At 45.9% G+C, this 16,154-nt stretch overlaps 1 protein-coding gene across 1 annotated transcript in view; it reads left to right on the top strand.

Annotated features, from left to right (window-relative positions):
• Positions 1-14,193, top strand: part of LOC310754712 (G-protein coupled receptor 83-like) — a gene marked incomplete at its 5' end in the record, with an annotated part of 50,067 nt that extends 35,874 nt beyond the window's left edge. The window contains 5 exons of the mRNA XM_083596799.1: positions 235-549; positions 1,298-1,423; positions 6,803-6,936; positions 10,088-10,702; positions 14,155-14,193. Coding sequence (XP_083452925.1) covers positions 235-549; positions 1,298-1,423; positions 6,803-6,936; positions 10,088-10,682 — 1,170 coding nt within the window. The 3' untranslated portion in view covers positions 10,683-10,702; positions 14,155-14,193. The remainder of the gene's footprint in view (positions 1-234; positions 550-1,297; positions 1,424-6,802; positions 6,937-10,087; positions 10,703-14,154) is intronic.
• Between the last annotated feature and the right edge of the window lie 1,961 nt (positions 14,194-16,154).

The following is a 16,154-nucleotide window of genomic DNA, read 5'->3' as shown; positions in this document are numbered from 1 at the left end:
CCTGACAGCTGCTCCCAACCTGAGTTGGCTAAAAAGCTTCTCTCTCTCTCTCTCTCTCTCTCTCTCTCTCTCTCTCTCTCTCTCTCTCTCCTATTTAGTCCCACTTGCTGGAACAAACGCCTCCTGGTAACTTAGCCTGTCTCCATGCAAGGCTCCAGCTGGCTGGAAGACCACCTCTCTCACATGCTCCTCTTCCCTCTATCCCATTCACCTCACTTCCCATGTCCTCCTCAGGAGCCCAAATGTAATTTTTCTCTGGCCAAGAATGGCACACCCTTCAACTGGACAGAAAGCCAGATCATTGAGTGGGAGAAGTTTGCTGAGCTGGCTAAATACGAACCAGAGTCACAGAAGCCCGCCATGAAAGCTCTCCTCATTGTGGCCTACACAATCATCATCACCGTATCTCTCTTTGGTAACTTGCTGGTATGCCATGTGGTGATGAAGAAGAGGAGGAGGAGAAGGATGCATTCGGCCACCAGCCTCTTCATTGCTAACCTGGCCATATCCGATATCATGATCACCTTGCTCAACACACCCTTCACTTTGGTAAGTCCTTCGCCAAACTGCCATGCCCCCAGACCAGAAAGGGAGGAGGTCACTGCCTGGATTAAGTCATTGCCTTGCATTTGCATTTGGTGTGCTGGACAGACACGCAGGGCCTTGTTCACACCATACATTTAAAGCACTGTGATCCCACTTTAAATGTTCATGGGAGAGCTAGAGGAGGCCAGCAAATCCATCTGCCCACCCCTGCCTGGCCGAACTGCTGACCTTGAGGCTCCTATTTCATTAAATTGGAAATATTAGTTTATGTTGCAGTGGTTTTGCTTGTTTGCCTTATGATAGAATTGTTTGGTTATTTATTGGTCCTGTTAATATGATTTTGTAATTTTGGTGGATATATTTCTATGTTTATTTTTATAAACTTTGTTCCCCTTTCTGAGATTGAATACATTCAATGACAAGTGGACTATAAATACTGTACTCTTATAAAATTAATAAACAAATGGCTCTCCCAAAGAATTCTGGGAGCTGTAGTTTGTTAAAGGTCCTGAGAGTTGTTAGGAGGGTCCTATTCCACTCCCATTGCCACCTGGCAAGCAAACAGTCAGATCAAGTAAAAAATTGACAGAAGTCCCTATTTTAATCTTTGCGAACTTTCACAAATGGACAGAGGTCCTCCTGACCCCATGTGCCGATGGAAACCCCATGTGCTTGACTGTACCAAGTGAATCCTAGTTGTTAGCCACAAATCTTCTGCTGGCCCCATTATTCTTGCCAGTCTCTTCCGCAGGTTCGGTTCGTGAACAGCACGTGGGTCTTTGGGGAAAGCATGTGCCATGTCAGCCGCTTTGCGCAGTATTGCTCTCTCCACGTCTCCACCCTGACCCTGACAGCTATAGCCCTGGACCGGCATCAGGTATGAAACCCCACCCCATTCCCCACCTCCCCCTGCAAAAGGTATCCTGAAACCAGGGGTGCCAACTTGAATAAAATATGGGGGGGGAGGTATAATTGATCCCTGTCAATTATCCCTGTCCTGCATAATTGATCACAAGGTGTAGCACATGCACACCATTTGAATGGCACTACTCATCAACTTTGGGGAACCCTGGCCCCCTCAAATATTTTATTGGGGAGTGGCTGAAGGGACCTTGGGCCCTAGAGGTTGGCTCCTATGCCTGAAACTAACGCTATTTTGCCTTTAGTCTTGACTACACAAAGTTGTGGAGTGGGCAGTGGGAGAAAGGGTGCCCTAAGGACACAAGGAAATTGAAATTGCCCACCATAATAAACAGCCAGTGTATGTATGTATTTGTTAGGAGTGGTCACTTGGGTGTATAAGCAGCTTCTTATACGAAGTCAGGACATTGGTGTGTCTAGTTCAATACTGTCTACACTGACTGCCCATGGCTTCCTAGGGTTTCAGACAGGAATCTCTCCCGGCACTAAGTGGAGATGCCATTGGAGATTCTACCTGGGTCCTCCCTGCATGCAAAGCAGATGGTCTATCACTGAGCTATGGCCCTTTCCCATAATGGTCAGAGAAGGGTACTGCAGCTCATCCATCCAATCTGATCAGGTGAAAAACAGCCCGGGCAGTGGTTATTTTGCGCACGTTCAATTATTGCGTGACCACTGACATGCGGGTCATTTGGACCTGGAAGAGGGCAGGGCATAACAGGGCATGACGGGGTGGGGTGGGCTTGGCTTATGCGTGCTCTGCCAACGCGCATGAATGCTCAGAAATGGGGGTGCAAAATGGGGGTTGCCTGTATTACAGAGAAAACCAACTGTCATGATATATAAGTAACTTTATTTCAGAGGGGGAAAGGAATGCAACAAATCACACAGAGAGAGACTTCCAAATAACATTTTTAAAGGCAATCTAATTTAGCTAATTACATTTTGCCTATTTGAGTATTGTCTTGGGTGTCAGAAAACATGCAGAGCTCCTGGAAAAAAAGCAGCCTAGGAAAGTGCTAGTCCCTTGCAGAATATCTCTGGTTTTCATGGTTCCAAAGGAGACAAAGGACTAAAGGATATGTCACACATTTATTATAGTTTAGGTCCAGAAAAAGCCGCCTGCCTGGACTGTAGTTTGAACCAATGGTGAAATAAGCTCCATCTCTCATGTAAGTGGTTAGGTATCAATCAGAAGCGGTGTCTGGGGTGTTAGGGGAGGGGTGGTACCTCTGGTGGATGACGTGTTGTGCATTTTCTGAGGTAGTTTGTCCACCTTGGGTCCCCACCCTGCACTCAGCTCTCACCTGTGGGTCCTAGAAGCTGTCAGCATAGGACAGCGGCTACACCCCAGGAACAGCTTTGACTGGCAAGCTAAACCAGGTGAGGGGCAGCCAATGGGTCTCAAATCCTTGATGAGTAGGGGACTTCCCCTGCATGTGAAAACAGGCTGTTGTGGACTGAGTGGACCCAATAGACCTCAAGAAGGCAGTTTCTGCATGTGTTGTAGATGGAAGTGAGGGGCAGATGGGACTCATCTACCTGAGATGGTAGTGCATCCAGGGGAAGGAAAACTCTGACCCTAAACCTCTGCTGGACCCAACACAAATCCGGAGTGCAGTCCCTAAGACAGTTGGACAGCGCCTTGTACACCTCCTTTCAGCAACTCCTGGGATGCCAAACATATTGCTCTGATTTCCTTTGGACCGCATCAGTGACACCAAGGGGGGGCGGGTCTTGTCATCTAGGCAGCCCAGGACCTCCATGCACACTGCCTAGACTTGCACCCCAGGGAGGTCACTTTGGTGTTGCTAACACAGCAGTTTGACTTCACCCCCAAAGGTACACTGCATTGTCTCTCAAGACAGATAGATGCCAACAACCACTAATCAGAAATGTGCCTAGAGGATGGTTCGACTTCCTAATGGTGTTGAACTTCCATTACGAAAGAACTAGTCAATTCAGACCAGTTTGCTATTATAGGAAAGAAAGGATTAAATGAAATGAAACCAAGGATATTGTTTCCATACAGTGTTCTTAGCTCTAGATGGCACTATTGGTCTATATTAGAATAAAGAGGTTCAGCTCTCACACATACTCATGTACAATAACTGACCGTTGTTTTGCACTTCTTGATAAATGTCCTGCAGCAAAATTACATGGTTTATCAAGCATCTGGTAGATTGTTTACACAGGCTCCATGATTATTAAGGACTCATGGAGTTGGAAAGGACCTAGGAGATCATCAAGTGCACCTCCCTCCCCCATCAGTGCAGAATCTGCAATGCAGGATGATAGACTGATAGGCGTTGTGTCATATAGTGGGTTTTGTTTAACTCCTGGAGAATATACTCACAGAAAGATGAAACAGTTAAAAAAGGTTGGAGTGTGTCTTAGGAGCTTCTTTCATTAACTGAGGTACTGTGTTCATCAATAAGCTAACAATGTGTATGTCAGGGCTACCCTAGGTCCCAGCTCACAAAGGACCAACGCTGCTTCGTTGTTAAGTATAAAAGCCTTTATTGAAGTTCAGTTTCACTTCCAGAGCCGCAGCGCGCAGCCCCACGTCTAAAGTGTCAGACCACTGATGCTCCGTCTGAGTCTCCTCCCCCTTTACACCAATTTAAGAGTCTAGCCTTGCTCCACCTTCTCCGCTGCTCCTTCCTCCTCTGGGTCCGCCTGCCCGCCGGGGTTCCGCCCTTTCTAGCCTCTTCTCCCGCTGATTCCCCTGAGCCTTCTCCCTCCCTCCGGCGGGCTTTAGGAGCTGGTTCCCCATCCGGGTCTCCTGCTGTTCCGCCCGCCTGCACATTTGAACTTGGCGCGCGCGCCCAGCCAGCAACTTTCCTCCTGACCGTTCCACTGCTGCTGTCACTGCTTCCCCCATCGGGGGGGCTAGCTGCAACTGACCTCCCCTCCGTTGGAGGCGTGGTCAGCCCTGACTCCCTCTCTGGAGGAGACACTGCTCCTGACACATGTGACTCCTCCCCCCCACTACGCTCTGGTGGGGAAACTGGTCCTGATCCTCCACTGCTGCTTTGGGGTTCCCCTCTGGCTCCTTGTTTCTGGTGCGTCCCCCCTGGGACCCCCCTTGCCCTGACCATCGGCGCCCCCTTCTGGGAATCTTCTGATTCGCTGGAGAAGCTCATGGAATCTCTCGGGCCACTGTCATACTCCCCTACGCTGCCCTCGGATTCTTCCCCTTCGCTCTCCCAATCCTCTCTCCCCAGTGCTCCTGCTCCTGATTCCCTGACAGTGTATTATAATATCAACTCAGTAGGGAAAATGATTAATAGAACACTGTGACACTGAAAGAAGTTAGAAAGAAATTGCAGGCTTAGGAAGTGATTACTGAAATATTCCCCTGAGTGTTCAGAGAAAGTTTTCTATTATTATTGAGGCCTCTCCCTAATAAGTCAAGCACTGGCAGCATTAAAAGCACCAGATTGTCATGTGCTGGTAGCAGTGAGGTAAGCTTTGCAGATTGTCTGCAGCAGGGATGGCTGCCTTTCTTCAGCCTAACATTAGCCACTCCTCTGAGGGTTACATGGCTTTCGCCACACAAACCCACACAGGCAGACCACTAGAAACACAGCACTCCCTTTTATGTGCTGAGCATTAACTGGAAACCACAGACTTGCAGGTAACTCTGCTGCCTTTCTTCAGCCAAGTCTGTGCATCTCCCATGGATTGCAAACTTCAGCCAACAGCTTTCCATTAGCAAGAAGCTGATAATGGTGGTTTCTTATGCCAATATTCTTGCATGATCACCCAGCCCTTTTATGTCTAATGCAGTAAGAAGAGGCAGGACTTCAGAACTCAAAGCACTGTCTCTGATTCAAGATTCGCACCAGCACAATAATGAAGGTCAAGAGCCTCCATTGTCAAGACTGATTGGATCAGTGGGTCTGAACTGCATCTCCCATGGCTGCCTGCACTGGTTACAGAGATGTGGGTTAAATCTCTCCAACCACATAAGTGCAGTGGTGGGGTTAAACAGCGCCACACTCTGCTTGGTAGTGGGAGTGGAAGGTTTTTAAAACATCCGCACTATATATTTAAAGCAGTATCATGACCGTTTAGACCAGTGGTTCCCAAAATGGGCGGTACTGCCCCCTAGAGGGCAGTGGGAGTACCTAGGGGATGCTAAGAGGCAGGGGGGCAGTAGTGGTTGTGGGAGGTGCAAATGACTATCGGACTTTGAAAAGCTGGTACCACTGGATCAAGTCCATCACTAACTTAGATGCAGCCATGGTCGCCAACTTAGAATTGTAGAGTTGGAAGGGACCCTGAGGATCATCTAGTCCAACCCACTGCAATGCAGGAATATGCAGGTGTTTCATTTGGAACCTGCAATCATGGTGTTATCAGCACCACGCTCTTACCAATTGAACTATCCACATCAGCTTTGTTGAATTAATTAAACTAAATAGTTTTAATTGGCTTTTGAATAAATGCCAATTTATTAACTGGTACTGTTTTGATTTTTATGCTGTTCCTATCTTCCTTAGTGGGCTGTGCAAACCACTATTCTGAAAAATGCCCTTTGTAGAGTAGAGTAGGGAGCACTGGGGTGAGTTTATGGAATGAGGGGGTGGCCCCCAAAAAAGGAGCCACTGCTTTTGTTTTTTTTAAAAAAGATATTTATTGAAGTTTTACAAAAACATAAGTTTACAAAATGAAAAAAGGTCATATAAAAAGAAAAAGATACGAAAAAGAGAACATAGAAAAATACATGAAAAAGAAAAAAGAGGAATAAAAATACAAAATACAAAAGACAAATAGCTAAAAAAGAATTAAAAACAAATCCGTTTTTTGTAACTTTGAACTCATTAGCTTATTTCCTTGGCCTCCTCACACCTCCCCTTTTTGTATTCCCATTTAAATAATCACTGCTTTTGGCAGTCATGGTTTTCCCCAAAGAATCATGGGAAGTGGTTTGTCAAGGGTGCTGAGAGTTCTTAGGAGACCCCTTTATTCCTATCACAAAGCTACAATCCCCAGAGTTCCCTGGGAAGACAGACTGGTTGTTAACTGCTTTGGGAAATGTAGTTGTGTGAGGGGGGGAGGTGGTCTCCGAACAACTATGAGAACCCTTAACAATCTACAGTTCCCAGCATTCTTTGGGAGAAGCTGTGGCCATTTAAAATGGGGTCACAGTGCTTTAAATGCATGGTGCAGATAGTGCCCAACATGGCAATTACATTTATGGGGCGCTTTATATGGGTATGGGTATGGGTATGGGTATGGGTATGGGTATGGGTATGGGTATGGCCTGCACTTTACCCACCCCTGGTCTGCAGAGATGAGAATCACTGTGAGGCATCCTTTCTTCCAGGTCATCCTCAACCCACTCAAGCCAAGGATGTCACTGACCAAAGGAGCACTGGCCATTTCCAGCATCTGGATGATGGCAGCCTGCTTTTCATTACCCCATGCTATCTACCAAAAGCTCTTCATTTATAATTATAGGTGAGTCTTTTAACCTACCCTTTTCTTTTCTCACCTGTCCAACTATGTGTTACTTTAAAAAATAAAAAATAAAAAGCAAGCTTCACCTCCTACCAAAGATGGCCACAGGAGTGGATTTCCTAAATTGGCAGGAGGCTGGATTAGGCAACTTCCATTCTGTAGGTGGAATACAGCAAGGTGTGTTATACCGAGTCAGGCCATGCACCCATCCAGCTGAATACTGCCTACACCAGTGATTCCCAAAGTAGGTGGCAATGTCCCCTGGGAGGTGGGGAGTTGCTAAGAGGCAAAGGGGCAGCAGGGGGCTCTGGAGGTGGGCACCTCTGAGTGCATTGATCGCTTATTTACAATTAGTCAGACTCCAGCCTAAAGCAGCACACCTTCCTCGCTTCATATTTTAAGTGTTACTGCTTTTGCGGCTTTCAAAGCCATTTCCTTTGGTCATTTGCATTTATGATTCTGAGTTGCTGTAAGTCACAAGGCAGCCAATTATTGGTAATAACAGCTATTGATTTTCTTACAAATCAGTTACCGTACAGAGGTGAGTGAATGGGAGAAAGCCCCACCCATTAGCACCGAGGGCCCCATCACACCTAGTTGTAGTTCTTGCAACCCAGCTTATTCTTTTGGGGTGCTGATGAGGACACTTGAGCGAGCAGCTAAGGTCATTATCTTACAAAGAAAAGGTCTGACCAGTTTAGCAACTTCCTCCTCTGTTAGATTCCAACCTTCACTGGGCAGGACCCCCCAAATGGGACCAAACCCACAACAGTATGTTGCTGTGCTACACAACTGCCATCATCCCCGACCTTGGACTGTGTTGTCTGGGGCTGATGGGAGCTCAGTATGACACCTGGATGGCACCAAGTCAGCCACCCCTTCCTTGAGATTAGCCCCCTACCCTTTTTAAATCAAGTAACCAATATTCATCTGGCAAGGAACAACAGAATGGGAGCAGTGATTCTGGGGAATCTATTGCCATTCCATTCTCGCTTCCTAATTTGGGACAACAGCCAGTGGGTGTGGAACTTCCCTTCGCAGCACAGCATCACTGCAGTTCAGGAGGCTGAAAACAGGATATTAAAGATGTGAATCAAGCCATGAAAAAAATTATGCAGTGACAATATCTGTAGGACAAGAATGGATGAGAAGAGAGGTGAAATGGAAAGAAGGATCCCAGAGTAATCTGAGCTTGCATATTGCATACGGTTTAATTTCAGTGGGACCAAGCAGTGGTTCAAAACACAGGGTTTGGCAGCGACATGGGGGGGTGGGGGGGGAGGTGAGGCACAAGGAGTTCTGCAAGGGCCCTGGCGGAGGTCAGGTGTCAGGAGGCACCTTCAGATGAGCAGAGAGAGTCCAAATAAGGAGAAAGGATGGAGGGGGGAAGGAGCTCCCAGTAAGAAGTCCATAGCCGGCTGGGACCGGCATCTCCCTCAACCACCTACCAGCCTGGCCCCTGAGCTTAAAAACAAGAAGCTCATGGCGTCACTATTACTGAGGAAAGTTCCCAGGCAGGCTGCTTTCTTCAGTGCCTGTTCTTGTGGTTCCCTGCCATCTGCACGAGGCAGCGGAGAGCTGAGGCGGCAGAGCAACAAGGAATAATGCAGCAGGAATAATGAGAAAATCGATGACCAGCTTCACGGTTTTCCCCACATCATAATTTTGTACGTAGTTCACACACACATTGTGATTCAGGATATATTGCCATGTCAGCTATTATGAAACCATTACCACAATGTGAACTTCAAACAGGTTTTGGACAATGTATCAATACATCACCCAGCCCTAGTGCAGAGTGCCTTCCACCAGCTCTGCTTGGTGGCCCAACTGCACCCCTGTCTGGACGAAGATAGCCTGACTTCTGTTGTCTAGGCCTCTAGGTTAGATTACTGCAATGCATTATACTTAGGGCTGCATCTGGAGATGGTTCAAAAATTTCAGCTGGTGCAGAATTTGGTGGCCAGGTTGCTCACCACAACAAGATGGTTTGAGAATATTACACTGATCCTGGTCTGACTGCACTGGCTGCCAGTCAGTTTCTGGGCCCTATACAAAGTGCGGGTTTTGACCTATAAAGCCTTAAATGGCTGCAATACCTCACAGACTACCTCTCCTCATATGAACCGACCCAGACTCTACAATCATCATCTGAGGCACTTCTTCATGTGCCTCCTCCACAAGAGGCCTGGGGGGTGACAACATGCGTACGGGTCTTTTCTGTGGTGGTTCCACGTTTGTGGAATGCTCTCCCCATGGAGGCTTTCCTGGCACCTTCCTTACATATATTCAGACAGAAAACAGAGGCAGTAAAACCTGGCATAGTTACTGTGGAAAAAGTTCCAAAATTATTCATATAGGAACACAAGAATGGTTTGTTAGAGTCATGCATTCTGAACTGTAGCAGCCAGCTCAAAACTGAGCTTCTCTGGTAGCAATAGGCTTGATTACCCTTTTCCCAAGGTGAACTAGCTAAGCCTGGCAGGACAGCTAACTCTATAGAATTAACCCCTTAATGCATTAATTAGACTTAAGCATGTTGGTTACAGGATAGGGTTGCCATATTTCAAACAGGGAAAATCTGGACAGAAAAGTTATTGAGCTTTTTTGGGCAAAATTGCATTCATTATTTTTGTGGCTTTTGAGCTTTTTGAATGGAAAATCAGCAAAAACTGCACCGCCAACATGAGCTGCCATACAACCAGATTTTCCCCAACATTTTATTGATTTCCACTCAGACACTGCTAGAGGCAGCAGTATTCCAGATATGTTGGGGGGAAATCCAGATGTATGGCAATGCCAGATGAGGCTCGCTATCCCACAGATTGAAGAGATGTACTTTTGGTATTAATGAAATTCTATCAATCCAGAATTATAAAATGGACTCTATGGCAACAGAGGAACCTCTTAGGATGCAGTAAATATCACTTAAATTGGCCAGCAAAGGAGCTGGTTTGGCTGGTTCAGCAGCCTCGTCTCCTAGATTCTAAGCAGGCCCTTGAAGGGACCCACAAATATCATCCAGACCGCATCCCTCCCTCCCCCCCAAAAAAACCCTCATATCAGTATGCTCAGCTATGTTAAGCTACATAAAAATTTCCAAAGTTTTCTTGACTACATATCCAGAATAAATGTTTATTTGTTTTCAAAGGGAAACTACAATTCGTAGCTTGTGCCTCCCAGATTTTCCTGAGCCAGCAGAGGTGGTGCAGAAATATGTGGACCTTTCCACTTTCCTCCTCCTTTACCTCTTGCCCCTCCTCATCATTTCCGTCACTTACACACGGCTGGCCAAGAAGCTCTGGCTGCGCAATGCCGTGGGGGATGTCACCACGCAGCAGTACATCGTCCATCACAACAACAAGAAGAGAAGCATCAAAATGCTCGTGTTGGTGGTGGTGGTTTTTGCCCTCTGTTGGTTCCCGCTCAACTGCTACGTGCTGCTCATCTCCACCATGAACATCAGAACCAAAAACTCCCTCTATTTCGTCCTTCATTGGTTTGCCATGAGCAGCACTTGCTACAATCCTTTCATCTACTGCTGGCTGAATGACAGCTTCCGTTCCGAGCTCAAGTCCTTGTTCGCCATGTGCCTGAAGGCGCAGCAGACGAGAGACAACCTCATTCCAGGGGCAACTTTGCCGTATGGGGAGGCATGGATGCAGCAAATCAAATGCAAGCAAAGGTTTTCTTTACAGAGCATCCGCTCAACCACAAACGTGCAGACTTTCAAAACGGATTTGTGAGCTGGGCCCGATCAAGGTGAGTTGACGAAACGTTTGGCGATCTTCTCTATCATTCAGATGATGGCAGGTTTAATACAGGACTGTTCATTTGCTGAAACAGACCTGGCACTGGGTTTCTCATACCTTCCTAGTCTGTTTTTGTTGCTAGTATCATACATAACACTTATGAATTCTTCCAGAAAGAAAAACAATTGCATCCATTAGAATTGCCTCAGTCAGTTCCTACTTTCCAGCCTCCAAAGCAGTGGCTCCATACTTATGGGCCACCAACCCCGTGGTTCTGGGTGTCACCTTCCCTGTTCTGTAAAAAACATTTTTCAGAACAGCAGTCTTCACAACCCACTGAGGAAGGTAGGAGCACCATAAAATTCAAAACTGTAACAATTAATTGCACATTTATTCAAAATGCAATTAAAACTATTTAGTTTAATTAATTCAACAAAACTGATAGACTTGATCCAGTGGTACCAGCTTTCCAAAGCCTGATAGTCATTTGCACCTTCAACAACTACTACTGCCCCATGCCTCTTAGCGCCCCCTAAGTAACCCACCACCCTCTAGGGGGCAGGGCCACCCACTTTGGGAACCACTGGTTTAAAGTGTCATGATATCGCTTTAAATATTCATCATATTTACTCGAATGTAATACACACTTTTTTTGGCCAAATAACATTGCAAAAATTAGAGTGTGCATTAGATTTGATTGCACCAGCAAATACCGTATTTTTCTGTGTATAAGACAATGCTTTTTGCTAAAAAAAATTAGGCAAAAATTGGGTGTCATCTTATACACAGATAGTGAATGCAGAGGGGGGATGTGCGATTAATGGCAGCAGCAAGCAGGAGGTTGGCAGCGGTGATTGAGTGGGTGATTGGTGGCTGCTGGCGATTAGCTGTAGCTGCAGCAATTGGGCAGGTGATTGGCAGCTGTGGCGAGGGGGACAGGTGATTGGCAGCTGTGGCGAGGGGGACAGGTGATTAGCAGCTGCGGCAAGGGGGTGAGTGGGCTGTCGGTGGCGGCAAGCAGGCAGACAATTGGCGGTTGTGGCGAGGTGTGTGATCGGCAGTAGCTGTGGCAAGTGATCAGCAGTAGCAGGCTCCCCCCCCCCCAAAAAAGCTAAACAAGTTAATTTCTTAATTTGGGGTTTAAAAAAATAGGGGCGTGTTATACATGGAGGCGTCTTTTGCACAGAAAAATGCAGTACATTTTTGTTTCAAGGTTTTGAAAATTGAGGTATGAGTTAGATTTGATGTCTCGTAAATATGGTAGTGGTGATGTGTTTTTTTAAAACAAACAAGCAAACAAACTCCCACTACCAAGCAGCAGGTGGCGCTGTTTAACCACATCATTGAACTTTTGTTGTTGGAAATATTTATTTTTTCTTTTTTAATTTTTTTAATTCATTTTCCTTTTTCATTCATTACATACATCTCATATTCATAACATTTACTATACATTCCTCCCTCCCTCCCCTCTTGGGCTTCCCCCAAATTCCGCTTCTGATTTGTTTCTTCTTTCACCTTTTTTGCTACCTCCTAACTCTCATCTGCTGAGAACAATGGGAGATGCAATCCAGTCCTGCTCATCCAATTAGAAAATAATAACACATTAAAATTAAAAACAGTAACAGTTTAGTAACACAATAAAAGTTAAAAACAGTAGCAAATAATTATACAGAATCCAATTAAAACTATTTGGCTTCATTAATTCAACCAAGCTGATCTACTGATACCAGCTTTTCGAAGACTGATAGCAATTTACACCTCCAGCACCACCCCCTTGCATGTTAAGTGTCCCCAAGGTAATCCCATGTCCCCCAGTGGGCACCACCACCCACTCTGGGAAGCATTGCTCCAAAGGATTTGAGGTTCATAGAATTATAGAACTGTAGAGTTGGGAGGGACCCCAAGTATCGTATATTCTACTCCAACCCTCTGCAATGCAGGAATCTCAACTAAAGCATCGATGACCGATGGCCATCCAACCTCTGCTTTAAAATCTCCAAAGAAGGAGAGTCCACCACCCCCTGAGGGACTCTGCTCCACGGTCAGAAACTCTTATTGTCATAAAGTTCTTCCTTGAACATATTGGTTTGGGTCCTACCCTCCAGAGCAGGACAAAACAAGCATGCTCCATCTTCCACCTTCCTTACATGCATGAAGCTGGCTGTCTTCTTCTTTGTCTCCCCTTCCTGAGGGTAAACATACCCAACTCCCTCAACCATTCCTCATAAGGCTTAGTTTCCTGACCCTTGATCATCTTGGTCACCCTTCTCTGCACACATCCCCCGCTTGTCAGTATTCTTCTTGAACTAAGGTGCCCATGTGGCTCCAGCAGCTCCCTTGTCCTTCATGTCTCTTGGTCCTACATACACTGTGAAATAGCACTCTGGGCATCCCCATCAAAATGCCCTCACAAACGCCCCAGTTTACAAGTCCTGGCCATAAGCTCCCAGAGGCTGCAATTGACTCATTAGAACTGCTCCTAGCAGCTAACTCCTCCCGCAACTCACTTCCTCCTCATAGTGTGGAGGTACAGTGTCAGCTCCTGGAATAGATACTTTGTGGTGAAGGGAGGGCAATACTAATAATATTAGTAATCTGCCTTATCCAAAGTCAGACCACTAGTCCATCTAACTTACTATTATCTGCACTGACTGGCAGCAGTTCTCCAGGGTTTCAGGTGTTGGGGCACACACACATTACCAGCCCTACCCGGGACCTTATGCAAGCAAAGCAGATGCTCTGCTACTAAGCTACAGCCCCGATTCCCCTGCAGTATGGATGCTTCATATAGGGGAAGTACTAACAAACCTGGTACACTATGCTTGAATAAGGCATATGTTAGGGACGCAGGTGGCGCTGTGGGTTAAACCACAGAGCCTAGGACTTGCCGATCAGAAGGTCAGCGGTTCGAATCCCTGCGACAGAGTGAGCTCCCGTTGCTCGGTCCCTGCTCCTGCCAACCTAGCAGTTCAAAAGCACGTCAAAGTGCAAGTAGATAAATAGGTACCGCTAGGGCGGGAAGGTAAACGGCGTTTCCGTGCGCTGCTCTGGTTTGCCAGAAGCGGCTTAGTCATGCTGGCCGCATGACCCAGAAGCTGTACGCCGGCTCCCTCGGCCAGTAAAGCGAGATGAATGCCACAACCCCAGAGTCGGTCACGACTGGACCTAATGGTCAGGGGTCCCTTTACCTTTACCTTTTATGGTATTACATACTTCCCAGAGCTTTGGCTCAATACTGAAGCACTGAACCAGGAAGGCTAAGGGCACCTCTACACACTCGTCTTTGGTTGCTCATTTCTTTCATTTTGCAGGTGCCAAGCCAACCAGCAGACTGTGTACAGGATTTCTCTAGAATTCTCATGTTCCAGTGCCATGGCTTTATTACAGGAAAAAGTTGTGTCAGAGTAAGAAAGATGCCCATATCAACTCCAACAAAGATTGTTTTATTTTGTGTTCACACAGGTAGGGTGAAGTGGACCTAGATGAAGACGTCAGCAGGAACAAGCTAAAACACACATTTGATCATGACAAGGAAGAAAGGGGAGACAGTCTCTCAAAATTACACCCATTCCGTGGAAAATTATGGAAGTGGAAATTCAAAATGTTTATTTACTTATATTTATATTTAATTAAATTTCTATACCACTTTTCCTCCGAAGATCACAGGGCAGTTTAAAAACAATATAAAAATACTTTGTATTATTATTAGAGTCCCCAATCAGGTACTAACGACAGCATTCAAAAATGCAGTTTCTCCCCCCCCCCAAAAAAAATCCATATTTCCCCTGTGTTATACTTGACACTTAATCTGGTATACCTCAGGTTTGGCCAGACTACAGAAAATGTACTTAATAGAAAAAATTACAGGCACACCTTGTGGTAATTGACATAAAAGCTAATTAGGGATGTTAAGACCACTCAAAATCAACTGTGGAAATAATGCTGCATTTTCCAGCTATAGAACCTTCATTCAAGCAGTGTATTAGACTCTCCTGACTGGAGGGTCTAGAACAGGGGTCAGCAAGGTTTATCTTGCCTGGGCCAGATCAGTCCCGTGGAGATCCCTCCATGGGCCAGATCGCGTGTGTGTGTGACTGCGCCCGCCCGTGATTTCCAGCATCTGCGCATGCGCAGACGCAATTTCTGGCGCCACAGAAGCAAGTCCCTGTGCCGCACTGCACCGGTTTAGCACAGCACGCGAGCGGGCAGCTTAGTTCAGGAGCAGCTCGTGGGCCGGTCAAATGACCTCCGCAGGCCGCTTCCAGCCCATGGCCCTTAGGTTGATGACCCCTGGTCTAGAAGAACGGAGAGCAGCTGGCTGGGAGGGAGAAAGAGTGAACCTCTCTTTTGAGATGTGGCTATACCCGTTTCATATGTCCTTGGAAACAGACATTACGTTTACATGAATAATGATTTTTCAGCTCTGGGGCATCTCACTTTACATTTGGAGGTTGTGTTATAAGGAAAATTGGGGTTAGCCTTTACAGCCAAAATCCCCATCAAGTGACCCAGTATCCTCAAAGTCCATGATCGGTCAGAGAAGAATGGGTGGAGGCAGAAACCAGTAGAGGAAAGCAAGGGATATCTTTATTTTCTGTTGCAACAGAGTTCCCTCTCCCCTTGCAAGAAGGTGAGGACCTGGGACAAAGGTGTGTAACAACTTCAGAAATTCCCCAACCCCTTAGCCAAAGACCACCCACAAGCATCCTACAAGCCTAACAAAAGAAGCAATTTACAACAGAAATTTGAGACTATGACTTGTCTCCTGTCTGTCAGGATACCTAATAATGCTTGCTGATTGCCTTTTCCTGGCAACTGGGGCCATTATGTATTCTGAAATTGTAAATACCTTAGTTCTTGAATCCATTGTTACAAAGCTACCCTTATTCATACACAGAATATGCCCTTTTGACAGTTCTGCTCTGCTTTTAACAGATACTTGCCAGATCATTTTACCAATTGTGTGAGAAGTTTATCTATTTACAGGATTCAAAAGATTGCACATGAAAAGAACTATTAGAAAAGGTTTTACAATATTTCTTGGAGTTTTATGAAGAAAAATCTTCAGGGGATGGGGGTTGGTCAAGGCTTTGAAAACGGTATAGGTGCAATTTACTCAGAACAAAAGGCCAAACTAATTGTTAACAACGTGGTGACAGAAGAATTTAAGATGGAGAAAGGGACACGACAAGGCTGCCCAATTTCCCCATTGCTTTTTATTTCGGTCCTGGAGGTTTTGCTAAACATGATTAGAAGGGACCATTTGATCAAAGGTATTCAGGTCGGAGCTAAACAGTACAAACTTAAAGCGTTTGCAGATGACTTAGTATTGACATTACAGGAGCCAGAATCTAGTACTAAAAGAGTATTAGAATTGATTCAGGAATTTGGTCAAGTAGCAGGATTTAAGTTGAACAAATTAAAGACTAAGGTTCTTGAGAAAAATTTAACACTGACTGAGAAAGA

This window comes from Podarcis filfolensis (assembly GCF_964270895.1).
Source record: "Podarcis filfolensis genome assembly, chromosome: Z".
Taxonomy (NCBI): domain Eukaryota; kingdom Metazoa; phylum Chordata; class Lepidosauria; order Squamata; family Lacertidae; genus Podarcis; species Podarcis filfolensis.
Note: the sequence above shows the minus strand (reverse complement) of the source record. Positions and strands in the feature narration are given on the sequence as shown.